The 27,305-nt window shown below is 31.9% G+C and overlaps 2 protein-coding genes across 4 annotated transcripts in view; one reads left to right on the top strand and one right to left on the bottom strand.

Annotated features, from left to right (window-relative positions):
* The window catches only part of mpi (mannose phosphate isomerase), a 13,767-nt gene extending 1,457 nt beyond the window's left edge, over positions 1–12,310 (bottom strand). Inside the window, exons 1-8 of one of the 3 annotated variants that reach the window (XM_048159568.1) lie at positions 12,230–12,310; positions 11,802–11,962; positions 9,535–9,735; positions 9,305–9,446; positions 7,745–7,924; positions 7,462–7,635; positions 6,459–6,667; positions 1–740 (exon numbers count right to left, since the gene is read on the bottom strand). The exon at positions 1–740 is cut by the window's left edge and continues 1,457 nt beyond it. In XM_048159568.1, the coding sequence (XP_048015525.1) occupies positions 522–740; positions 6,459–6,667; positions 7,462–7,635; positions 7,745–7,924; positions 9,305–9,446; positions 9,535–9,735; positions 11,802–11,962; positions 12,230–12,245 (1,302 nt within the window). In that variant the 5' untranslated portion in view covers positions 12,246–12,310 and the 3' untranslated portion in view covers positions 1–521. Of the gene's footprint in view, positions 741–6,458; positions 6,668–7,461; positions 7,636–7,744; positions 7,925–9,304; positions 9,447–9,534; positions 9,736–11,801; positions 11,963–12,107 lie in introns of all 3 variants that reach the window. The other 2 variants (XM_048159569.1, XM_048159570.1) reach the window with 2 other exon arrangements.
* A 489-nt stretch (positions 12,311–12,799) lies between these two features.
* Positions 12,800–26,840, top strand: scamp2 (secretory carrier membrane protein 2). Its single transcript, XM_048159571.1, has 9 exons — positions 12,800–12,944; positions 19,493–19,570; positions 19,766–19,840; positions 19,929–20,043; positions 21,480–21,608; positions 22,765–22,924; positions 23,319–23,420; positions 25,538–25,655; positions 25,731–26,840. Exons 1-9 carry the CDS (start codon positions 12,888–12,890, stop codon positions 25,875–25,877), a joined length of 981 nt encoding a protein of 326 aa, XP_048015528.1. The 5' UTR covers positions 12,800–12,887; the 3' UTR covers positions 25,878–26,840.
* The last annotated feature ends 465 nt before the right edge of the window (positions 26,841–27,305 follow it).

Genomic DNA, 27,305 nt, shown 5'->3' with positions numbered 1-27,305 from the left:
ACTGATTTAGGTAAAGCATCCTCTCTAAAAACCCTACCTATAGTTTATTTAATGCTGGTGGTTTAAACTCATTCTGCTCTGAGATTATTCTGAAACGCCCACTTTTCACCATCCAATCAAATCCCTTCCTGTTTTTTTTTTTTGTTTTTTTGATTGAATACCCTGGTAAATATGTCACATTATTAAAGTAAAATGGTTGTGAACAGCGTTTCATGTTGACTTAAAGGAATTCATATACTTTTACATATTTTAAAAGAACATGCACGCAGAACCTCAATCATAATTCAAACCGTTTCATTATTTATATATATATTTTTTTTTTTTGGTTAAGCATAGCAATTTTAACACTAAATGTCATCATAATGATCATAATTTCTGACTAAAGAGGGGTTTATTCATCATGCAAGTTTGTGATGAAGCCAAAAACATGGGAACATGGTTTCTACTTGAACTTTGTTTCAGCGGTTAGTTTTGATTAGGACAGAACAGATGGACGCTGGACGTTTATGAACGGACGTCTCCTACAGTAAGCAGCAGGCTCGGAACATGGTCATGCCCGTCGATGATGTCACCTGTAACGAGACGCTCTCATTGGCTGAAATGAAGAGCACGGAGCCTCGTTTCAGAGTCATGTCAGAGAGGGCGGCAGCAGACGTGGCGGCGGCCTCTCCGTCGATAACCAACAGGATGCCGGCAGATTCCAGCGCGCTCACAGTGTACTGCCGCACTGAGGCGGGGATCTGAAGAACAACACCAGGAAAATTATTATTAGTATTAGAGCTGCACAATTCTGGTTAAATGAATGATTCAATGACTCACTGATAAATGATTCAATGACTCACTGATAAATACTTGTTTCGTTGCTGCACAATTCTGGTTAAATGAATGATTCAATGACTCTGATAAATACTTGTTTCGTTTCTGCACAGTTCTGGTTAAATGAATGATTCAAATGACTCACTGATGAATACTTGTTTTGTTGCTGCACAATTCTGGATAAATGAATGATTCAATGACTCACTGATGAATACTTGTTTCGTTGCTGCACAATTCTGGTTAAATGAATGATTCAATGACTCACTGATGAATATTTGTTTAGTTGCTGCACAATTCTGGTTAAATGAATGATTCAATGACTCACTGATAAATACTTGTTTCGTTTCTGCACAATTCTGGTTAAGTGAATGATTCAATGACTCACTGATAAATACTTGTTTCGTTTCTGCACAATTCTGGTTAAGTGAATGATTCAATGACTCACTGATAAATACTTGTTTCGTTGCTGCACAATTCTGGTTGAATGATTCAATGACTCGCTGATAAATACTTATTTCGTTGCTGCACAATTCTGGTTAAGTGAATGATTCAATGACTCACTGATAAATACTTGTTTCATGCTGCACAATTCTGGTTAAATGAATGATTCAATGACTCACTGATAAATACTTGTTTCGTTTCTGCACAATTCTGGTTAAATGAATGATTCAATGACTCACTGATAAATACTTGTTTCATGCTGCACAATTCTGGTTAAATGAATGATTCAATGACTCACTGATAAATACTTGTTTCGTTGCTGCACAATTCTGGTTAAATGAATGATTCAACGACTCACTGATAAATACTTGTTTCGTTTCTGCACAATTCTGGTTAAATGAATGATTCAACGACTCACTGATAAATGCTTGTTTCATGCTGCACAATTCTGGTTAAATGAATGATTCAACGACTCACTGATAAATACTTGTTTCGTTTCTGCACAATTCTGGTTAAATGAATGATTCAACGACTCACTGATAAATACTTGTTTCATACTGCACAATTCTGGTTAAATGAATGATTCAATGACTCATTGATAAATACTTATTTCGTTGCTGCACAATTCTGGTTAAATGAATGATTCAACGACTCACTGATAAATACTTGTTTCGTTGCTGCACAATTCTGGTTAAGTGAATGATTCAATGACTCACTGATAAATACTTGTTTCGTTGCTGCACAATTCTGGTTAAATGAATGATTCAACGACTCACTGATAAATACTTGTTTCATGCTGCACAATTCTGGTTAAATGAATGATTCAATGACTCACTGATAAATACTTGTTTCGTTGCTGCACAATTCTGGTTAAATGAATGATTCAATGACTCACTGATAAATACTTGTTTCATGCTGCACAATTCTGGTTAAATGAATGATTCAATGACTCACTGATAAATACTTGTTTCGTTGCTGCACAATTCTGGTTAAATGAATGATTCAACGACTCACTGATAAATACTTGTTTCGTTTCTGCACAATTCTGGTTAAATGAATGATTCAACGACTCACTGATAAATGCTTGTTTCATGCTGCACAATTCTGGTTAAATGAATGATTCAATGACTCACTGATAAATACTTGTTTCGTTTCTGCACAATTCTGGTTAAATGAATGATTCAACGACTCACTGATAAATACTTATTTCGTTGCTGCACAATTCTGGTTAAATGAATGATTCAACGACTCACTGATAAATACTTGTTTCGTTGCTGCACAATTCTGGTTAAGTGAATGATTCAATGACTCACTGATAAATACTTGTTTCGTTGCTGCACAATTCTGGTTAAATGAATGATTCAACGACTCACTGATAAATACTTGTTTCATGCTGCACAATTCTGGTTAAATGAATGATTCAATGACTCTGATAAATACTTGTTTCGTTGCTGCACAATTCTGGTTAAATGAATGATTCAATGACTCACTGATAAATACTTGTTTCATGCTGCACAATTCTGGTTAAATGAATGATTCAATGACTCACTGATAAATACTTGTTTCGTTGCTGCACAATTCTGGTTAAATGAATGATTCAATGACTCGCTGATAAATACTTGTTTCGTTGCTGCACAATTCTGGTTAAGTGAATGATTCAATGACTCGCTGATAAATACTTGTTTCGTTGCTGCACAATTCTGGTTAAGTGAATGATTCAATGACTCGCTGATAAATACTTGTTTCATTGTTGCACAATTCTGGTTAAGTGAATGATTCAATGACTCACTGATAAATACTTGTTTCGTTGCTGCACAATTCTGGTTAAATGAATGATTCAATGACTCACTGATAAATACTTGTTTCATGCTGCACAATTCTGGTTAAATGAATGATTCAATGACTCACTGATAAATGATTCAATGACTCACTGATAAATACTTGTTTCGTTTCTGCACAATTCTGGTTAAGTGAATGATTCAATGACTCACTGATAAATACTTGTTTCGTTTCTGCACAATTCTGGTTAAATGAATGATTCAATGACTCACTGATAAATACTTGTTTCGTTTCTGCACAATTCTGGTTAAATGAATGATTCAACGACTCACTGATAAATACTTGTTTCGTTTCTGCACAATTCTGGTTAAATGAATGATTCAATGACTCACTGATAAATGATTCAATGACTCACTGATAAATACTTGTTTCGTTTCTGCACAATTCTGGTTAAATGAATGATTCAATGACTCACTGATAAATGATTCAATGACTCACTGATAAATACTTGTTTCGTTTCTGCACAATTCTGGTTAAGTGAATGATTCAATGACTCACTGATAAATACTTGTTTCGTTTCTGCACAATTCTGGTTAAATGAATGATTCAATGACTCACTGATAAATACTTGTTTCGTTTCTGCACAATTCTGGTTAAATGAATGATTCAATGACTCACTGATAAATACTTGTTTCGTTTCTGCACAATTCTGGTTAAATGAATGATTCAACGACTCACTGATAAATACTTATTTCGTTGCTGCACAATTCTGGTTAAATGAATGATTCAACGACTCACTGATAAATACTTGTTTCGTTGCTGCACAATTCTGGTTAAGTGAATGATTCAATGACTCACTGATAAATACTTGTTTCGTTGCTGCACAATTCTGGTTAAATGAATGATTCAACGACTCACTGATAAATACTTGTTTCATGCTGCACAATTCTGGTTAAATGAATGATTCAATGACTCTGATAAATACTTGTTTCGTTGCTGCACAATTCTGGTTAAATGAATGATTCAATGACTCACTGATAAATACTTGTTTCATGCTGCACAATTCTGGTTAAATGAATGATTCAATGACTCACTGATAAATACTTGTTTCGTTGCTGCACAATTCTGGTTAAATGAATGATTCAATGACTCGCTGATAAATACTTGTTTCGTTGCTGCACAATTCTGGTTAAGTGAATGATTCAATGACTCGCTGATAAATACTTGTTTCGTTGCTGCACAATTCTGGTTAAGTGAATGATTCAATGACTCGCTGATAAATACTTGTTTCATTGTTGCACAATTCTGGTTAAGTGAATGATTCAATGACTCACTGATAAATACTTGTTTCGTTGCTGCACAATTCTGGTTAAGTGAATGATTCAATGACTCGCTGATAAATACTTGTTTCGTTGCTGCACAATTCTGGTTAAGTGAATGATTCAATGACTCGCTGATAAATACTTGTTTCATTGTTGCACAATTCTGGTTAAGTGAATGATTCAATGACTCACTGATAAATACTTGTTTCGTTGCTGCACAATTCTGGTTAAATGAATGATTCAATGACTCACTGATAAATACTTGTTTCATGCTGCACAATTCTGGTTAAATGAATGATTCAATGACTCACTGATAAATGATTCAATGACTCACTGATAAATACTTGTTTCGTTTCTGCACAATTCTGGTTAAGTGAATGATTCAATGACTCACTGATAAATACTTGTTTCGTTTCTGCACAATTCTGGTTAAATGAATGATTCAACGACTCACTGATAAATACTTGTTTCGTTTCTGCACAATTCTGGTTAAATGAATGATTCAATGACTCACTGATAAATGATTCAATGACTCACTGATAAATACTTGTTTCGTTTCTGCACAATTCTGGTTAAATGAATGATTCAATGACTCACTGATAAATGATTCAATGACTCACTGATAAATACTTGTTTCGTTTCTGCACAATTCTGGTTAAGTGAATGATTCAATGACTCACTGATAAATACTTGTTTCGTTTCTGCACAATTCTGGTTAAATGAATGATTCAATGACTCACTGATAAATACTTGTTTCGTTTCTGCACAATTCTGGTTAAATGAATGATTCAATGACTCACTGATAAATACTTGTTTCGTTTCTGCACAATTCTGGTTAAATGAATGATTCAACGACTCACTGATAAATACTTATTTCGTTGCTGCACAATTCTGGTTAAATGAATGATTCAACGACTCACTGATAAATACTTGTTTCGTTGCTGCACAATTCTGGTTAAGTGAATGATTCAATGACTCACTGATAAATACTTGTTTCGTTGCTGCACAATTCTGGTTAAATGAATGATTCAACGACTCACTGATAAATACTTGTTTCATGCTGCACAATTCTGGTTAAATGAATGATTCAATGACTCTGATAAATACTTGTTTCGTTGCTGCACAATTCTGGTTAAATGAATGATTCAATGACTCGCTGATAAATACTTGTTTCGTTGCTGCACAATTCTGGTTAAGTGAATGATTCAATGACTCGCTGATAAATACTTGTTTCGTTGCTGCACAATTCTGGTTAAGTGAATGATTCAATGACTCGCTGATAAATACTTGTTTCATTGTTGCACAATTCTGGTTAAGTGAATGATTCAATGACTCACTGATAAATACTTGTTTCGTTGCTGCACAATTCTGGTTAAATGAATGATTCAATGACTCACTGATAAATACTTGTTTCATGCTGCACAATTCTGGTTAAATGAATGATTCAATGACTCACTGATAAATGATTCAATGACTCACTGATAAATACTTGTTTCGTTTCTGCACAATTCTGGTTAAGTGAATGATTCAATGACTCACTGATAAATACTTGTTTCGTTTCTGCACAATTCTGGTTAAATGAATGATTCAATGACTCACTGATAAATACTTGTTTCATGCTGCACAATTCTGGTTAAATGAATGATTCAATGACTCATTGATAAATACTTATTTCGTTGCTGCACAATTCTGGTTAAATGAATGATTCAACGACTCACTGATAAATACTTGTTTCGTTTCTGCACAATTCTGGTTAAATGAATGATTCAATGACTGACTGATAAATACTTGTTTCGTTTCTGCACAATTCTGGTTAAGTGAATGATTCAATGACTCACTGATAAATACTTGTTTCGTTTCTGCACAATTCTGGTTAAATGAATGATTCAATGACTCACTGATAAATACTTGTTTCATTGCTGGATGAATCAGCGTTTTTGAACAAATTTTTTTAATAAATGATTCAATGAAACATTTTTTTTAACAGTCACTTGTTGCCACCTACTGGTGTAACAATGTAACTACTTTCTCTGGGATCGGGATAAAAATCAAGTTTCTGTAAATATCTTGAGGAAAAGACAGCTCAGATGTGTGGCGCACCTGTATTCTCATGACGCTGAAGTCTGGCACAGGAGGGTCGTAGAGGTAGACGCAGGGGTCGCTGTTGTCCTGCACGCAGGGGAAGATTTTGGCACTGACCGGAGCCGGGCTGTAATTCAACATCTCACACAGCGTGTCCACGTCAATGTATTTGGGAGTCAGTCCGGCACGTACAGTGTTATCAGAACACGCCATACACTCCACACAGTCTGCGGGATTCAGGTTAAACATGGAATACCGAATATTATTATGCAAATTAATAAATATATGATGATGAATACATTTCAAAAAAAGTAAGACACAACCTACATGGAATAACTGAATATTAAATGAATATTATGAATTATTAAATGAACATTAAATAATATATTTTACAAAAAAGTAGAACTACACATCCTAAATACATTAATATTAATGAATATTATGGATTATTAAATGAGTGTTAATAAACATATTTCACAAAAAAGTACAACTATACAACCTAATTGGAATAAATGATTGTAAATGGATATTAATTTATTTATTTAACAAAAAGTACAACGACACAAGCTACATAAAATAAATGAATATTAAATGAATATTATGGATTATTAAGTGAATATTAATGAATATATTTCACACAAAGTACGACGACACAACCTACATGGAATAAATGAATTTTACGGATTATTAAATAAATATTAATATATTTCACACAAGGTTTAACGACACAACCTACATGCAATAAATTAATTTTAATGAACATTAAATGAATATTAAGTGAATATTATAGACTATATTTCACAAAAAGTACAACTAATTTAATATATATGGAATAAATGAATATTAATAAACATTAAATATGTTTCACAAATATTATCTGCTTAAAGCATGATTTGCTAATATTATCTATTTAAATTTTTTCAAAATTGAGTTTTTTCAGACTATACAAAAGATCTACCCTGGTTTTACCATGGTACATGTCCAAAAAACATGTTTTATTAGTAATGTGGTGACATCTGACCTCCAGACAGATAGGCGTGAGGCTCATTTGCTCCCAGAAACATGGCCTCCCCCGGCTGCAGCACGATACGGTTCAGGAAGTAAATGGAAAAGCATCCGATGTCCCCCGGATACTGGGAATGCAGCCGGAGCAGCAGTTCTCCATTACTTGCTGAGGTGTCTCTGCCTGCAGCCTCTGGAACAAAAGAACAGGTCAGACGAGTTTCATCATAATAGATCAAATAGACGCAATAGAGCCGGTCTTGAATTGCATGTTAGTAATGAGCTGGCAAAAGTTTCCTCACCTTCCTCTGAGATTCGTTTGACCAACATGTTGAGCTGATCCACAAACAGCTTCTTCTCACAGTTCATCATTCTGGTGAAACATTTCTTCAGAGCGAGAGACGTTCGGTCCGGGTCTCCCACCGCGCTCTGGAGCTCCTCAGCGGCTTCATTACCGATCAGCGCACGGAACTCTGGGACATCTGAAAACCACACAGAGGAACTTCCAGCTGGTCTCGGATCAGAAGCACAGACTTCTTTTATTAAAACAGTATTTAAGAGAGCAGCCAAGGCACTTGCGAGAAGTAAATTAAAATTGTACATTGCTTATATTTTGTATGGTTTAAATTAATATTGTATTGCTGTTCTTAAATAAATTTGTATTGTATATTTGATTAGATTTATATTTTTAAATATGAATATCCTTTATATTATAATTTATAAATATATATTTAAATATATTTTATATTTAAATATTCTATTTTTTTTATATTTAATCATTTAAATGAGATGTTTTTTTATTTTATATTTGATTAGATTAATATTTTTAAAAATAATATTATTTACATTTATATTTATAAATATATATTTAAATATATTTAGTATTTAAATATTCTATTTTTTTTTTAAATATTTCATTTAAATTATATATTTAATCATTTAAATTATATATTTTTATTGTATATTTGATTAATTTATATTTTTAAATATTAACATCCTTTATATTATAATATCCATTTAAATATATTTTATATTTAAATATTCTATTATTTTTAAAATGTATATTTATTTATTTTAAAAATGTATATTATAATTTATAAATATATATTTATATATATTTTTAAATATTTAATTATTTAAATAGTTTTTTATTTTATATTTGATTAGATTTATATCTTTATATATTAATATCATTTATATTATAATTTATAAAATATATTTTATATTTAAATATTCTATTATTTTTTTTTAATATTTAAGCATTTAAATTATATATTTTTGTTATATTTAATTAGATTTATGTTTTTAAATATGAATATCGCTTATATTATAATTATAATAATTATATAAATTATATTTATATAATATAATTATTATTAATGATTAATTATATTATTAAATGCAATTAGTAAATTATATTACATTATAATAATTTATATTTTTATTAATATGTTTGTTCTCTAAACTTAATGAACTTGCTTAAGTAAAAAAATTGTAGTACAATTTCCAAAAATGTATTTGTTTTTGTGTGGGTACAGCGAAGTACAAAACAAAATCATGTATAATATAGAGAAGTTAACAATAATTCAGTATCAGTGGTGAATAATGATTAAATAAATACTTACATAATTTTAAAAGCTTTTGTCAATTTAAGTTAAAAGGCTGCAATTCACACAAAAGTCCGTGTGAAACGCTCTGAAACATTAAACTTCTGCAATATGACATATTTCCAGGCGTCGGGATATTCAATGAGAAAAACATAATAATAACAACAATGTTAATGGGATGCAATTTTGACTATCACATAATATAATTTCCAGCTGAAAAACAGCGTTGTCTTTTTTAGTTCCTTAAACACCCACTTTTGAGGAAGCCCAAGATCTCATGCATTGGCCGAAAGCCGCAGAGCCCTTCAAACTGAGTGAGGGCGATGGCCATCTCCGGTTTGTGGTTGTTGTCTGGGTAATGTTCAGGGAACTGCGCATGGAGTCTGGCAGCCAGCTCCTGTCAGGAACAACATTAAACATGCTAATCATTGTGTGTGTGGTCAAACACCAGTACTGTACCATAGGGAAATGGTCTCTGATCTCACCCTGTTGGGATGCGCCTGGATGGACAGAGCCGTGTTGACGGACAGCACTTTAAAAAGGAACGGGAGCTGCCCGTGGAATGTGTCCTTGACCTTTGACCCCAGGCACCCTGGGAAATCTGCAATCCACTGTCCCAGTGTCCTCTGGGATATCCTGTTGTCTTTGATAAGAGCGTCACCTTTGGGGTGAGCACCCATCCAAAGCTGGAAAGACAACAGAAAACAAAGATGTAATGATCAGGGATTCGTTTTGTTTCTTATAATGAACTGCTCTTAAAAGATCAGAACTGCTCCAGAAATGACAAGTACACTGGGGTCCTTTAAGAAGGTTATTTATACAACAATGAAACATCCGAACACATGCTGTGGCTTTATTAATAGACTGCCACAAAGTGAATGTCAGGCTGACCTTTGAGCTGCTGTTTTCAGAGACACTTGAGCTTGTTAAAGTGTGTTACACAATAAACACAAGATGAAGAATGACTCTTTACTGAACTTCCACTGTCAAATTAAGAACTGTGTAATACACGCTTTTCAAATATTAACATAATATATATTATTATACATAATATAATATATAATAATAATAATAATAATAATATCCATAATAATATTAATAATAATAATAGTGTGTGGTTCCATCGCGCTCAAACAATTTGAAAGTCTCTGACTGGCTCTCAAAATTGAGTTATTATTATTATTATTTTTACTGAAGCATTTAAATTAGTAATAATAATAATATAAATAATAATAATAATAATAATAATAATAATAATAACATGTAGTTCCATCACACTCAACAGTTTGAAAGTCTCTTTTGGCTGATAGGCTCTAAAATTGAGTTATTATTAATATTAATATTATTATTATTATTATTACGGAAGGGTGTAAATTAATAATAATAATAATAATAATAATAATAATAATAATAATAATAATGTGGTTCCATCAAACTCAAACAGTTTGAAAGTCTCTTTTGGCTGACAGGCTCTCAAAATTGACTTATTATTATTATTATTATTACTGAAGCGTGTAAATTAATAAATAATAATAATAATAATAATAATAATAATAATAATAATGTGGTTCCATCGCACTCAAACGGTTTGAAAGTCTCTTTCGGCTGACAGGCTCTCAAAATTGAGTCATTATTAATATTATTATTATTATTAATATTACTGAAGCGTGTAAATTAATAAATAATAATAATAATAATAATAATAATAATAATAATGTGTGGTTCCATCAAACTCAAACAGTTTGAAAGTCTCTTTCGGCTGGCAGGCTCTTAAAAATTTTTTATTATTATTATTATTATTATTATGGAAGGGTGTAAATTAATAATAATAATAATAATAATAATAATGTGGTTCCATCGCACTCAAACGGTTTGAAAGTCTCTTTCGGCTGACAGGCTCTCAAAATTGAGTTATTATTATTATTATTAATTTTATTATTATTACTGAAGCGTGTAAATTAATAAATAATAATAATAATAATAATTATAATAATGTGTGGTTCCATCGTACTCAAACGGTTTGAAAGTCTCTTTCGGCTGACAGGCTCTCAAAATTGAGTCATTATTAATATTATTATTTTTATTATTATTACTGAAGGGTGTAAATTAATAATAATAAAAATAATAATAATAATTATAATAATAGTGTGGTTCCATCGCACTCAAACGGTTTGAAAGTCTCTTTCGGCTGACAGGCTCTCAAAATTGAGTTATTATTATTATTATTAATTTTATTATTATTACTGAAGCGTGTAAATTAATAAATAATAATAATAATAATTATAATAATAGTGTGGTTCCATCGCACTCAAACGGTTTGAAAGTCTCTTTCGGCTGACAGGCTCTCAAAATTGAGTTATTATTAATATTATTATTTTTATTGCAAGAGTGTATTATAATAATAATAATAATAACATTAATAACAACAATAATGATATTATTCTCTTTTTCTTTCTCAAATATGAGTGTTTTTTGTATTTGTATTACAGCACAGAAAATAATAATAATAGTAATGATAAAATTATTATTATTACCCAGCGAACTATATACAAGGGTTTCATCCAGTTATCCGTGGGGAAGACACACAGAATTCTCTTTAATATTCTGTCATGGCATTTCAGTTTGAAAGCATATTATAGCTAATCTATCAGTTTCTCGGGTTGTCTGAGAGTCTGGCTGGGGTTCCTCTCGTGTCAGCAGATAATGAATCCCTGCTGTGATTTGGGATTTTGGGATGATCCATATACTGTACCTCTGCATAGGGTCTGGCCTCCTCTATGAGAGCCTGAGAGTCTCCACCGAGCACGAGCCGCGCCACCTCACTGTCCAGACCCACTTTACCCCAGGCGTAGTTCTGCACCACACAGCACAGGGGGAACACTGCGAAACAACACACACACTGACCCCTGAGCACTGAACACACACACACACACACACACACACACACACACATCTGATGGCATACGAATGAATGAATGGATGGATGTGAGTCTCTGATCAGAAACGCTTACACACTCAAACCCAGCATCAGCAACCGCACAAACAACTTGTAACTTACAAACTGATCCATCCGTACAACACACAAACCAACGATAACCGTTCGAACCCGTTCATTTGCGCTGCTTCAGAATGAATGATTTGTAAAATAAAGAATGAAATGTGAAGTAAGATTAAACTGACCTTTCACTTCCGCCATGTCTGCGACGTTTACAGTCACATCGGTGACGTAATAGCTCGACAACCAATCACGAGCCCGTAGATCTAAATAAATATTGTAAAATGAAATTAATGTAAATTTGAGGCTTTTTAAAGCGATCATCTATATTCTTGGAGATTAATTTAAGGTAAAAAAAACCCCTACATATTTCAATATTACAGGTAGGCTAATATTACAAATGACCACAAATTTAAGAATACGTGTCTTTCTAATAAAAAAAGAGATCTTGAATCTCGATACAATTCAAATAAATATTATTTTTATTTAATTAATAATTTAATTAATAATTTAATTTTAATTTTATTTTTAATTAATCGTTTTAAAAAAAACTCTTTTTAGGAGATCGAGTTCCTTAAAAAAGTTTAGGTTGACAAAAACATTTTGTTTGTGTATACAAAGTTTTTCATACAGAATATAACTCATTATCATCTTAATATAAGTTTTTATAACTCGCGTTTTTATTTTTTTACTTTACCGTCAACGTCTTCTGATGACGTCGCAGTCAGATTTGCCGCGCATGCGCGTCACGCACTCACTACGGAAGTGCAGAGAGGAAACAGCAGCATTCGCAGCTCTGGTGCCGCTCAGTTTGGATTCTAAAGGCGGATAAAGCCCATCATAATGTCGGGATTTGACTCAAACCCGTTTGAAGAGACAGTCGACGTCAATCCTTTCCAGGTGAGAAACTCGCGTGCCACAGGAGAAACGGTTAAAGCTGATGTTTCAGGGAGTTTCGCAGGGTTTGTGGTGATGATGATGGGAGTTTTGGGTCGGATGGGTTCGGTTCGGCCGTTGACGTGTCATGGTTGCTGGTGCGGGCTGTTAGTTTGTTAGTGTCGCTGGTGAAAGGTGTGGATCCGCGCAGGTTTGGTGACACGCTGAAGGCCAGAGAGCCACTCCTGTTAATGTCACAACAACGTAAAGCGCAATTACATTATAACTGGCTGAATGTGAGTCACAGTGAGCTCGAGGCTCTGATCACCTGTGCAGCTCTTCATGATCAATCTGTACTGCGTCATTTTTCTGAATACACCTGATTAAGACATGCTGCGCTGGCATTATGCTTTGTTTTTATTATTAAGTGAAATAATGCATTTTTTTATTGAGTGAAAACAACAGACATGACAAAGAGGGCAGGATCTCACACGTTTCCATGTGTAATGTGCACATTTATATTATATATATTGCATTTAGACACTCATTTTTGCAGTTCATATCAGTAGCCATGCTGTGTGACAAATGCACAATTATTAAATTAAATACAAAATATAGCATGCATTATAACAATACAAAATAAACAGTATATATGCTACGTTAACAGGTCAGTATTTCAACAGTAGCTGTATTTGGCAAATAACATTTAAAATTGACATGACAGGGTCATTTTTTTGTCTAAAGGCCTTAATAATAATAAAAAACAAAGATATGACATCCAAAGTATGTACAACTAGATCTCTTTTATTGAATCCAAAAGGTTTTAATTATATTTTGCTTCATATAAAGGTATTTTAAAGATGTTGAAATGTCAAAATGTCATTCGGTTTAACCGTCCGAAGGTCAATACAGCCATTTCATTTGTGATTAAAATATCTTAAAATGTAATAAATGTATATTTTTTTTTATTCTGGCATGATTTTATAACATCATATATCAACATAGTGCAAAATGGTGTTAAAATTATGTGTAGAAGTCGTTGCTTTGTTATGAGAAAGAATGTCCGAAAAAATGAATTTCATTGATGTCATTCGGAGTAACCAATATAAAGGATCAAGTCATATGGTCAGTATCATGTGACAGGATGTGACATCATTCAGACACCTGCAAAGGACCACATGGTCGTGAAGCAAATTTGAAAAATTCATGTTTTTCACTTGATCCCGCATGTCCCGAAACATCAGGTCATTCGGTAAAACCGCTATAAAACATGGAAAATGTTGTAATATTTTAAAAATTGATTGTCCTTTTAGATCAGCCTGTTAGCATTATTTAGGAAATATTGTCATTCGGTATAACCAAAAGTGTCATTCGGTGAAACCGAATTTTTTTGGTGAGAAATTTAGTAAAAAATGACAAAAGCAGTGTTAATTGATTATAAAAACCACATAATCTCATCGTTAACACTTAATAAAACAATTAATTATATCTCCATCATATTTTTTTTTCATTTTAAAAACCTTATTCGTCAATGACCCACATAAATATGAATACAAAGTGTATATTTTAGTTGCCATTGTTAATGTTTTTGCTTTTTTTTGCAGTTTATTTCAGTAGATTTACTGTGTGAAAAATGCAATTTTTAATAAAAAAAAAATATGCCATGCACTATAACAATAAAAATAGACATTATATATATGCTACATTAAATAATAACGATGCATTATATACATTATTAAATGCTTAACGGGTCAAGATTTCAACAGGATATTTGACAAATAACAAAATTTGGGTTAAAAATGTACGTAAATATGAATCCAAAAGGCAAAGTTTATATTTTTGGTGCATTTATTAAAAATTTTTTATTTTTTGAAGTTCATTTCAATAGTCTTGCTGTGTGCTAAATGCATATTTATAAAATTAAAAATGTGTAATTTCTCAATGAATGTGAGATTTTAAGTGTCATCTGCGGTCTGATGCAGTGATATTCTCTTACAGTCTGTTTGTCTTCTGGCATCTTTGTTGTGTTTTCATTGTCTGGAGTCTGATATTGTTTTTTCCACCTCTAATGCCGCAGAATATTGAGTTATGCACAAAGCAAACATTCCTGTGAGATGCTCCACCTCCCCCTCGACGGGAAATACAGATCGCTCGTCTGCTGGAACAGAATCATAATTCAGATTTAGTTATACATGCCGTGATTTGAGCTTTGCTGAGCTTGATGCTCTTGATTTATGAAAGAGTTAGTTTTCACTTTGTATATCATGTTTCATGAGGTGTGTATCATGTTACCTGCTGATTGTTATGGCCAGAAGAGAATGGCTGTAGAGAAATCTTTTCAATGGAAAATTGCAGTATTTATTATAAACTGATGGACAGAATGAGTGAATTAGTGTGTAAGGATCAGTGCTCGGTTCCTCATTGTGGCCACAGAGACGTCTGAAATATAATGGGATGTGTGTGACCTATTCACCTCTGTGTGATGATGATGAGGCATGTGACTCAATAAAACTTCAACCATACATCATGTAATCGAAGCATGTGATGCAATAAAACCCAATAAAACTTATACTTAAAATAAAAACATACATCATGTTTTCAATTGATCCATGAAATACTGATAAAAAATATTATATTTATTATTATTAAATAATTGCATTTATTTAAGCATATTATCTTTTAATAATAATATAGTAGTAATAATAAAAAATAAATAAATATATTTACTAGTGCTGTCAAACGATTTGTTTACATAATAAATATATATATATATATATATATATATATATATATATATATATATATATATATATATATATATATATATATATATATACTGTACACACATACATGTGTATATATTTAAAAAATATTTACATGTATACATGCATATAAATATATTTGTATACAATTTATATTATATATAAATATTTTATATATAAATATCATATTTTTGTTAAATTTTTGTTTGGATGCGATTAATTGTTTGACAGCACTAATATTTACGATATGAATAATTTTTTTGGTCTGTCTTATCTATCTATCTCTCTCTCTCTCTCTATCTATCTATCTATCTATCTATCTGTCTATCGTCTATCTATCTGTCTATCTATCGTCTATCTGTCTGTCTATCTGTCTATCTATCGTCTATCTATCTGTCTATCTATCTATCTATCTATCTATCTATCTATCTATCTATCTATCTATCTATCTATCTGTCTGTCTGTCTGTCTGTCTGTCTATCTATCGTCTATCTGTTTATCTATCTGTCTGTCTATCTATCTCTATCTATCGATCTATCTATCTATCTATCTGTCTATCTGTCTGTCTTTCTGTCTATCTGTCTGTCTATCTGTCTATCTATCGTCTATCTGTCTATCTATCTATCGTCTATCTATCTGTCTGTCGTCTATCTATCTGTCTATCTATCGTCTATCTATCTGTCTATCTATCGTCTATCTGTCTGTCTATACAGTATCTATCTATCTATCGTCTGTCTGTCTATCTGTCTATCTATCGTCTATCTGTCTATCTATCTATCGTCTATCTATCTGTCTATCTATCATCTATCTATCTATCTGTCTATACAGTATCTATCTATCTATCGTCTGTCTGTCTATCTGTCTATCTATCGTCTATCTGTCTATCTATCTATCGTCTATCTATCTGTCTGTCTATCTGTCTGTCTATCTATCTCTATCTATCGATTATCTATCTATCGTCTATCTATCTGTCTGTATCTATCTGTCTATCTATCATCTATCTGTTTATCTATCTGTCTGTCTATCTATCGATCTGTCTGTCTATCTGTCTATCTATCGTCTATCTGTCTATCTATCTGTCTGTCTATCTGTCTATCTATCATCTATCATCTATCTGTTTATCTATCTGTCTATCTATCTATCTCTATCTATCGATCTATCTATCTGTCTATCTGTCTATCTGTCTGTCTATCTGTCTATCGTCTATCTGTTTATCTATCTGTCTATCTATCTCTATCTATCGATTATCTATCTATCGTCTATCTATCTGTCTGTCTATCTGTCTGTCTATCTATCTGTCTATCTATCTATCGTCTATCTATCGTCTATCTATCTAACTATCTGTCTATCTATCGTCTATCTATCGTCTATCTGTCTATCTGTCTATCTATCTATCTATCTATCTATCCTCACAATACTTATTTTTAAATTAAATATTGCAGTATTTATTATTAATGATTTATCTGTGCGCAACATTATTTTTATGTCAAAATATTATTTTTAATCAAAATAACCTCCCTCCCTCTTGCAGCGACTTCTCTTCTCTGATGACGAGGGCGGGGCAACCTGTCACTCACATGAGATCCACCAATAGCAAACCACAACCATCCAATCAGTTCCCCATGGACAAATTTAAGCCCCGCCCTACATTTGTTCTTGTTCGAGAAGCAGTTTCACTCAGATATACGTCACAATAGAGACGAAAAGACTTGAAACTTCCATTTCATGCCGACTCTAAGGTGCTAATGTTTCAGTCGTTACCCTTGTTTGATTTGCTGATCTGTAGTCAAGGTAATGAATGAGGGTTAATCCTGAATAATTAGTTGAACATCAGAGATCTTTTAGGTCTGATTCAGGAAATTAACTTGAACTCTCCTGCAGTTCTACACATTTAAAGGTTAAATACTAATGTAATTTATTATTAAAACACTCCTGTCCAAGTTTAATATGCAAAGACAAAAATTGTAAACACAATTCATTTCAGTTTGACTAACCAGTGATGGACGTTTTTGTGCTAGTTCAGATTTTAGGCCTCAATAATCTCAGTTGTGATCCTGTAAAACACGCTGGTTTCTCATTGTGTGTCTGTTGTGTTGAACTGGGCCGAGGCCTGTGGGAATGAGAGCAGGTGTGTTCGTCAGGACAGACGGCAGAGACGTGCTCAAACGCAGTTATTACATATTTTAAAGTGCCCATTTGTAGCTTAAAATGTTCTCTGACGTCCATTCAGATTCAAAATGAGTACATTTTGCAGCTTGGTTTCAATAAAAGAACTCAGTCGTTCTCCTTCTGAGCACAAAGGAAGTTCTCTGTATCTATTGTCTTTTGTGTCCCACACTGGGTAAATATTTAAGCTGCTTCCTGTAAAGTCCTGCTCTGACAGACTGATGCAACGCCACATGTGATTAATGAGTGCTGGAGATTCACATTAATATTCAGTGAGTCTTCTAGATGAATCTACATGCACTTTGGACAAATGTTTATTAGGTTATGTTGTTCTCATCTGCCTATATCAGAGAAGAACATGTGCAAACAACACACATTTTCTTCATTATAACATGCACACATGCAGATGAAATGCCTCGATATATTTCCTGAGATGTCAGATCCGTGTCTGCGGCGGCTGTGGTTTGAAATGCTGAACTGATGGACAGTGTGAGTGAATTCATGTGTCAGGATGTCAGGATGTCAGTGCTGGTGTCAGGATTTGGTTCCTCATTGTGGCCACAGAGACGTCTGAAATAAAATTGTATGTGTGTGACCTATTTACCTCTGTGTGATGATGATGATGTCACTGCGTATTGTGATTGAGGCATGTGACCCAATAAAACGTGTGATGCACTCATATAACATGTTTTCAATTCAATTTCAAATTCCTCGGTTTGATGAGGCCTTTGCTACTTTGTAAGGACTATATGGAGGCATTTACATACATTTATATTACATCTTTATCTTTTTTTCTTTTTTATTTCTTTCAATTTTGTATTTTATTTTATCTTTTTGAAATTGTACAGCACTTTGTGTTGGTTTTTAAGGTGCTTTATAAATACATTTTGATTCGATTTGATTTCAATTGGTCTGGATCCATGAAATAATAAGAAAAATATTATATTAATTAACAAATAATTGAATGAATGTTGTTTAAGCATATTAGCATTTAATAATAATAGTATTAAAATATTTACAATATAATTAATTATTGTAAAATGATAATATTCAGTTATTTAATATTTAAATTAATACATTTTACATTTAATTATGTAATTATTTAAATTAAATATTTAAATTAATAAATGATTAGTGTAAAATGATAATATTCAGTTATTTAATATAATATTTCATGGATTTTATATATATATATATATATATATATATATGTAATTGAATGAACGTCATTTAAGCATAATATCGTTTAATAATAATAATAATAATAATATTTAAAATATAACACTAATATTATAATTTCACATTATTATTATTGTGAAATTATAATATTCAGTTATTTAATATATTTCATGGACTATATAATTGGTCGCCAAGGCTGCATTTATTTGATAAAAAAATACAGTAAAATCAGTAATATTGCGAAATATTATTATAATTTAAAATATCTGTTTTCTATGAGAATATATGTTAAAATATAATTTATTTCTGTGATCAAAGCTGAATTTTCAGCATCATTACTCCAGTCTTCAGTGTCACATGATCCTTCAGAAATCATTCTAATATGTTGATTTGGTACAGGGTGTATTATTATAATAATTAATTATAATTAGTATTACTTAATAATAGCGTGTCCATCTCTTTTAGGATCCGTCTGTCACTCAGGTGACCAACTCTGGAATCGATCGCATTGAAAGTTTCAGTCCGTTTCCTGATGGGAACTCGGTGAGTCTAATGAACATTATTTTAGTGGTTGTGTAAGACGAGTGTCTTCAGTTATGTAATTGTTCTCTGAACTCTAATGTAATAAAGCAATAAGTTTCATTGATTTAAACACACATGCACAGAAATGATACAAAAAGGATTTCGCATTTTATTATTCATCAATACAATCCCAATAATGAGCTGTTTTTGTGTCAGGGAAGCACCATCCCAACCTCCAGCACCCCGTCTCAACCCGCTGTCCTGCAGCCGTCAGTGGATCCCAGTCCAAAGGTCAGCGTCTCACACACACACACACACACACATGCCGAATCTCTCTGTGTCTTGAGAGGTTGTAACCAGCCTCTGTCTGTCTGCGCAGGCCACAGCTGCAGCTGCGCAGGCCAATCTGCTCAAACAGCAGGAGGAGCTGGAGAGGAAAGCAGCTGAGCTGGACCGACGAGAACAAGAGCTGCAGAGCCAAGGAGCACCTACAGGTAACACACACTCCTCTGAGCCTGCAGTGGACATTACATTTGCACGAAGATACAGTATCCACAATCAGGGCTTGAAATTAACACCCGCCAACCCGCTAAATGCAGGTGGATTTCAGCAGTGGCGTGTATCGCAGTCACTCCTACTAGCCACTCTGGCAGGTTTCATTTTATATAAATCACACCCAAAGTGCGTACATAAAGCCGCCTCTCAGTACTAAATTGAGTTCTTTTTCGCTGCTTATTGCGCTTAAACAATCAAATACGCACAAAATAATGTCATAATGCCGGTCTTTGTGAGTATTCACATAAACACAGTCAGTTGTTTTGAAGTGAACGTAAACAGTTGAGAAAGAAAACGCATGTGTATCAGTATATTGGATCCGTGCATCAGGTCTTAAAGTGACAGCAGCCTAATAAACCTGCTGCCAAATTATGAGATCATATCAAAATATCTATATGGCAGTTTTTCTCCATAGTATCGATGTCAAAATGCTCTGGCTGGTGAGCAAAAAATGTCAAGCCCTGCCCACAATGCAATGCGTCTGACTTCAAATTGCATTTTCAGTGTGATGAACAAACTACTAGTCATTACAGCTACAATTTTCATGCTCTTGACACATAATTTGTTCAGACTGCCACAAGTTAAGACATTATAGTACAAAACTACGCTAAATTGCAAGATGACTGGGTGCCATTAAACATGTATCACATGATCCTCTCATTTATCACTGCATATTGCGCTCATATTGATGTTATATTAGTATCACTGATATACTATTACTGTTTTTGTTAATATTTTGAATTTGAATCTATTTTTATATTTTTCGTTTTCATTTTAATTCTAATTAAAGTTTTGGTTATTTTGTTGTTTTTTGTTGTTGTTTAAATATGTCTATTTAAGTTTTAGTTTATTTAGTTTTAGTTATTGTAGTACTTCATCTTAAACCAAACAAAAATGAGAAATTTTGCCTTGCTGAACTCAAATAAATATTGAGTTTTTATGTTAACACTTTACAATAAGTTTCCGTTTGTTAACAATAATTAACATGAAGTATCAGTGAACAATACTTCTACTGCATTATCTAATAATTTTTTTTTAAAAATCAATTGTTATCATGAATTAATGCACTGAACCATGAACAATTACTAACTAACATCAATATAATTTTATTATACTTATTATTATTTTACTTTATTTCAAGTAATGAAAATGTTTTTATGGTTTTAGTTTTATTTATACAAGTTAATACTGTCACATGCTACTTTTAATAATAATAGTATACAGTATATATAGTGCATAGTTTTTCCTTCTGAGTGTATTTGCATACATACAGGTGCATAAAGCAACAGATGCGTCTATAGCGCCTTTATTTGTTGTGACTGTTTGACAAGTTCCTGCTAAGCATTGTGGGATATGGCCGTCTGTTTCTCCCCAGGCAAACAGAACAACTGGCCTCCTCTCCCCAAATTCTTTCCCATCAAGCCTTGCTTCTACCAGGACTTCTCTGAGGAGATCCCGCCGGAGCATCAGAGACTCTGCAAGATGGTGTATTACCTGTGGATGTGTGAGTTTAACATTGTCAACATAAAGCTTGTTTATTTATTATTACATAATAATGCTCTTATTTTGAATGATTCATTAGAGCACGTTGTTCCAAGTACAAAAAAGTTTATTATTCATAATCGTTCATACAAAAATAAATTTTATATATATATATATATATATATATATATATATATATATATATATATATATATATATATATATATATATATATATATATATATATATATATATATATATATATATATATATATATATATATATATATATACTGTCATACATTTCTAATTTTCAATTTTAAAGTTTTTTTTGTCTAAGTCAATGTTTAAGTTTTATTAGTTTATTATTAATAATATTTTACTTTTAATTTTTATACTTTACACACACGTGTATATATATATATATATATATATATATATATATATATATATATATATATATATATATATATATATATATATATATATGTTTATGTGTGTATATAATAGATATATATTTATATTATATTACATATTTATTAACAGAATTTTACGTTAGATGCGAATAATCGATTTGACAGCACTAGTTTTACCTTATAAACAGACAGCTTAGAATAATGGACAACACTCCTCTTGACCACTAAGAATTTATCAAATCTGGCAAAGGTATTCACTTTTAGCATTATTGTGTCTGTCTTGCATATAAAAATGATCCAAAACTTACTGCCAGATTCTGGAATCTCAGTGGTAAATGTGGTGCTGGTCCTTCAGAGTCATCAATTCTGTTTAAGGAAAAAACCCAGTCTTCAAATGCATTTCAAGTGCGGGTCATTTTTAGGATTCTCACTGTAATCTTGACCTTGCACTTCTGGAACTCCAGGTAGGTTGCTGGAAAATGGTGGCATAAAGGGTGTGGTTTCAATAATTCTTCACCTTAATTCAATTATTTTGGACATTCTTTTCTTTTCCAGTGTCAAGCCTTTTGGACTGAATTAATTTTATTAATCAGAATTTGATTAGATCAAACTTTGATATTATTGTTTAATATTTGTGAAGTAATTTTGGTGAGTTTTGATTGAGCTGAACCCGTGTCAGGCATAGCTCTTGTTTGATGTGTGTGTGTGTGTGTGTGTGTGTGTGTGTGTGTGTGTGTGTGTGTGTGTGTGTGTGTGTGTGCAGGGCAGTGTATGACGCTGTTTCTCAACGTCCTGGCCTGTCTGGCGTATTTCACCGCTCACGCAGCAGCAGGCATGGACTTTGGCTTCTCCATTCTCTGGTTCATCCTTTTCACTCCGTGCTCCTTCCTCTGCTGGTACCGGCCCGTCTATAAAGCCTTCAGGTGAGTCTCTGTCTCCTTCAGTATGTACTAAACGTGTTCAAATGACTGAAGACAACCTGGGGCCAGATTCACGAAACATTCTCAAGAATAAAATTATTCTTTATTGCTATTTTCTTGTTATTTTTTAAGATAAGAATATTTTATATCCCCATAAAACTTGTTATATTTTTCTGAAGATTGTTCTTAAAGGGTTATTTCATCCCAAAATGAAATTTCTGTCATTAATTATTCACCCTCATGTCGTTCCACACCCGTAAGACCTTTGTTCATTAAGATATTTTTGATGAATAAAATGTATATTTTTTCTAAAAACGATTTTCATGAATCCGGCTTATAGGATATTGTCAGCTCATTTCTGTCACTTCGGTGATTCATATGTTTATTTCTCTTTCAGGTCTGACAGCTCCTTCAATTTCTTCCTCTTCTTCTTCGTCTTCTTCGCTCAGATCGTCGTGTCTGTGATCCAGAGCGTCGGCATTCCTTTATGGGGAAACAGGTGAGTGCTTTCATTTCTTTACAGTTTCATTCCAGATTCAAATAATTCACTAGTAGTTTTTGTTAAGGATCTCTATCACTGTTGCTCAGCGAGTATTGATGGAATATTTCAGCCAAGAAATGAGGCAGACTAACCGTCTGTGAGCTGCACCGTTTGTCTTTTCTCCTCTGACAGATGCCTTTCTGACACTCAGCTCTCTCTTCCTGTCTCTTTGACGAGTGTCTCTTCCTGCACTAACGGTTTTCTGCTGCTGGACTTCCTTTAAAACTCTTGCTTCCTATCTGAAGTATGTCCTCTTGCACTTGAAACTTCTCGCTTTATCTTTTCCTCTTAAAGCAGCGCTTGTCAGCCTTTGCCCTGCTTCATTTCTCAGTAATCTTCCATTAATAAAATTACATTCTTTTTATTAGAATATTAATACGAGACTCTCTAGATTCTGATTGGTCAGTTGCAGAATTCTGAGATTTAAATATTTATGTATAATGAGGCTAAATTGTATAATTGGTTACACAAGGGATGTCCTGCATATCTGTGCTAGTTTCAGTTTATAAACTAGAAGCTCTAACTAGTTTCTATTTAGTTTAGCTTTCATAAATATTCGTAAGTAAATTTGCCCAAATTTCATGTGCATGTAATGTGAAAAACAGGCTTTGGCTATTGTAGAATATAGTTAGAAATATATAACATTCGTTTTAGAATTTTCTTTTTAAAAAAAAATATTTCGAATTTAATTAATATTTGTATATAAATGTAATAAAATGTGTATATACATATTTTTATAGAATAGAATTAGATATATAAAAATATACATTTTATACATTATAATATATAAATAAATATATACAATTTATATACAATTATGTATTAATAAAATTTGTATAATGTATGTGTTTGCATTTTATAGAATATTGAACAATTTTAAATATTATTATTTTCTTTCTACATTTATTACTTTATAATTAGTTTTAATTTGTTTAATTCTAAAAAAATATATATATATATATATATATATATATATATATATATATATATATATATATATATATATATATATTACAAATGAATGCAAAAAAAAAGCATGCATTGGCTATTGTAGAATATTGTTAGAAATATATAACAATTTTAGAATTGTTTTCTCTTTTTTTAAATATTTAGAATTTAATATATATATATATATATATATATATATATATATATATATATATATATATATATATATATAGAGAGAGAGAATACAATTAGAAATAAAAAAATATACATTTTTAATTCATAATATATAAATAAAATTTGTATATGTATTTGTTTGATATATGCATTTCATTTTATAGAATATAATTCAATATTGAATAATTTTATAATTTTATTTATTTTTTTTTAGAATTTGCTTAATTCTTAATAAAAACATAATTCTAAAAAAAAAAAAAAAAAATATATATATATATATATATATATATATATATATATATATATATATATATATATAAACAAATTAATGCAAAAAAGCATGCATTGGCTATTGTAGAATATTGTTAGAAATATATAACAGTTTTAGAATTGTTTACTTTTTTAAAAAATATTTAGAATTTAATATATATATATATATATTTAGAGAATACAATTAGAAATAAAACATACATTTTTAATTCATAATATATAAATAAAATTTCTATATGTATTTGTTTTGATATATGCATTTCATTTTATAGAATATAATTCAATTTTGAATAATTTTATATATATATATATATATATATATATATATATATATATATATATTTTTTTTTTTTTTTAATATATATATATATATATATATATATATATATATATATATATATATATATATATATTTTTTTTTTTTAATATATATATATATATATATATATATATATATATATATATATATATATATATATATATATATATATATATATGCATATATATATATATATATATATATATATATATATATATATATATATATATATATATATATATGCATACTGTAAAAATGAATGCAAAAATTCACAATTCTTTCGTATAGACATATTTGTAGTAGCAAAGCATCATGCAGAAGGAACACCCATTCATTGGTTACTCGATGTTCCTTTTAATTCCAGCGGCTGGATTAATGCCATAACAGCGTGGGGCAGTAATAAAGCAGTGGGCGTCATTATGATGGTGGTGGCGGCCTTCTTCACGACAGGTGCCGCGCTGTCTATCGTTTTACTGAAAATGGTAAGTAGCTCAGAATTTTGGAGTGAAAATGTGTGGCTCTTTGGTTTGGATTCATGGGTCATTGGCGTTTTTCAGGTTCATTCCAACTACCGTCGCACTGGCGCCAGTTTCCAGAAGGCACAGCAGGAATTGTCCCAGGGCGTCCTCACAAACCGCACCTTCCAGAGCGCAGCCGCCAGTGCAGCCACCTCAGCCGCCCAGAGCTCTCTGCAGAGGAACTAGGTCCAGGAAGCACCTCCAAGATCACAAGATCATTGGCCTGGCGGTCCACGCAGAACCCAAAGCCCAGCTACGGTCCCAAACGTCGCCCTCGTTCACCTGCTTTGGTTCTTGATCTTGATTTGGTCCCAGTTTGGTCTTTAGACTGCAGAGGCACTACTTTCATGTTTTTTTTTTTTTTTTTTTGTGGTTTTTTTTGGAAACTGAAGGTATGAAGTGTGTTTGTATATTTGTATGTATGCAGAAAATGTCCTGTATCCTTTTTGACCTCGATTATACTGTATATAAAGTAATTTAATGTTTCCCCGTCATCCTTAGTGGTACAGGAGTGATCAGTGTCCTTAAATTAAAAAAATGATCATGAAAGGATCTCAAACCCTTCTCGCAGCAACGGTGAAGTCCAGTTATATGCATGTTTAAGTCATGAAGGTTTATGCAATTCTGCTCTAGTTAAAAAGCATGTGCTTTCATTCCTGTAATATAATTTGATTTTCATTCCGTATTAGTGCCAAAAAACATGAGGATGATTAGAATCATTTCCTCGGAATCTTGACGGACACAGAGAACATTACTATTATTGTCTTAATCGTAAGACTGAAGGTGGGATGTGATGTAGGTTTTTGCTTTGGGTTTGTTTCACGCAGCACAAGTGTTTGGTAACCATGTAGATCATTGATCATGTGTACGGGCTTTTTAGGCTACTGATTGTAAACAGTCGAATCAAAATAGTTTTACATAATACTAAATTTTACATGTTTTTTTTTTTTTAGCATTGGAAAGTCCTAGCTTTTGAAACAAACGTGTAAAAGGGTTTGCAGGAAAATGGTCCAGAAATGTACGTTAACATAAAATGCCACGTACCAGAAAGGGTTATATAATTTTGATGAGATGAGATCTTAAGATATTTTTCAACGGTTGTAAGTACTTAACTGAAGTTTGAGCAAATAAATTTTTTTCTGATTAACACATTTTGTCCGAGTCATATATGTTTATGGCATCAAAGGAACAAAACGAATAATCAGTCTATATCGTTTGTATTTTGAGCAGAATTCTCATTCACAAACGCTGCATGTCACATGATCATATCAAGCACAAGAAATTCCAGATGTCCTTTAGTAGGTTGTAGATGTGCTAAAAAAAAGAGAGAGAAATCCCAGATTGACCATTTTAATCGACATTTGTGATCTACACAAAAAAATAGTGCACCTCTTCTAAATTTGATTCTCTAAAATGTGCAATCTAATAAATTACACTGAGTAAATCATGTAAATTCAATACACTTTTTTTCAGTGTGTGAAACAGCCATTTGATTAGCCATATGCTCCTTGTTTTAGCCAGCGGTGTCCCACAGGGCTTTGTATTGGGTCCATTTTTGATTTGGCCACAACTTGCCTTTTATCCAGCTACAATAATTTACAATAAAAAATAATT

The sequence above is a fragment of the Megalobrama amblycephala genome, linkage group LG15 (genome assembly GCF_018812025.1).
Source record: "Megalobrama amblycephala isolate DHTTF-2021 linkage group LG15, ASM1881202v1, whole genome shotgun sequence".
Taxonomy (NCBI): domain Eukaryota; kingdom Metazoa; phylum Chordata; class Actinopteri; order Cypriniformes; family Xenocyprididae; genus Megalobrama; species Megalobrama amblycephala.
This window is presented reverse-complemented; position numbering and strand designations above follow the sequence as displayed.

What these genes read in the sequence shown, in the direction of transcription:
- scamp2 (XM_048159571.1), top strand. Translation starts at nt 12,888, where the DNA reads ATGTCGGGATTTGACTCAAACCCGTTTGAAGAGACAGTCGACGTCAAT. An exon ending in CGTTTCCTGATGGGAACTCG is followed by an intron (nt 19,571 to 19,765) that starts GTGAGTCTAATG and finishes TTTTTGTGTCAG; the next exon opens with GGAAGCACCATCCCAACCTC. An exon ending in CCCGTCTATAAAGCCTTCAG is followed by an intron (nt 22,925 to 23,318) that starts GTGAGTCTCTGT and finishes TTTCTCTTTCAG; the next exon opens with GTCTGACAGCTCCTTCAATT.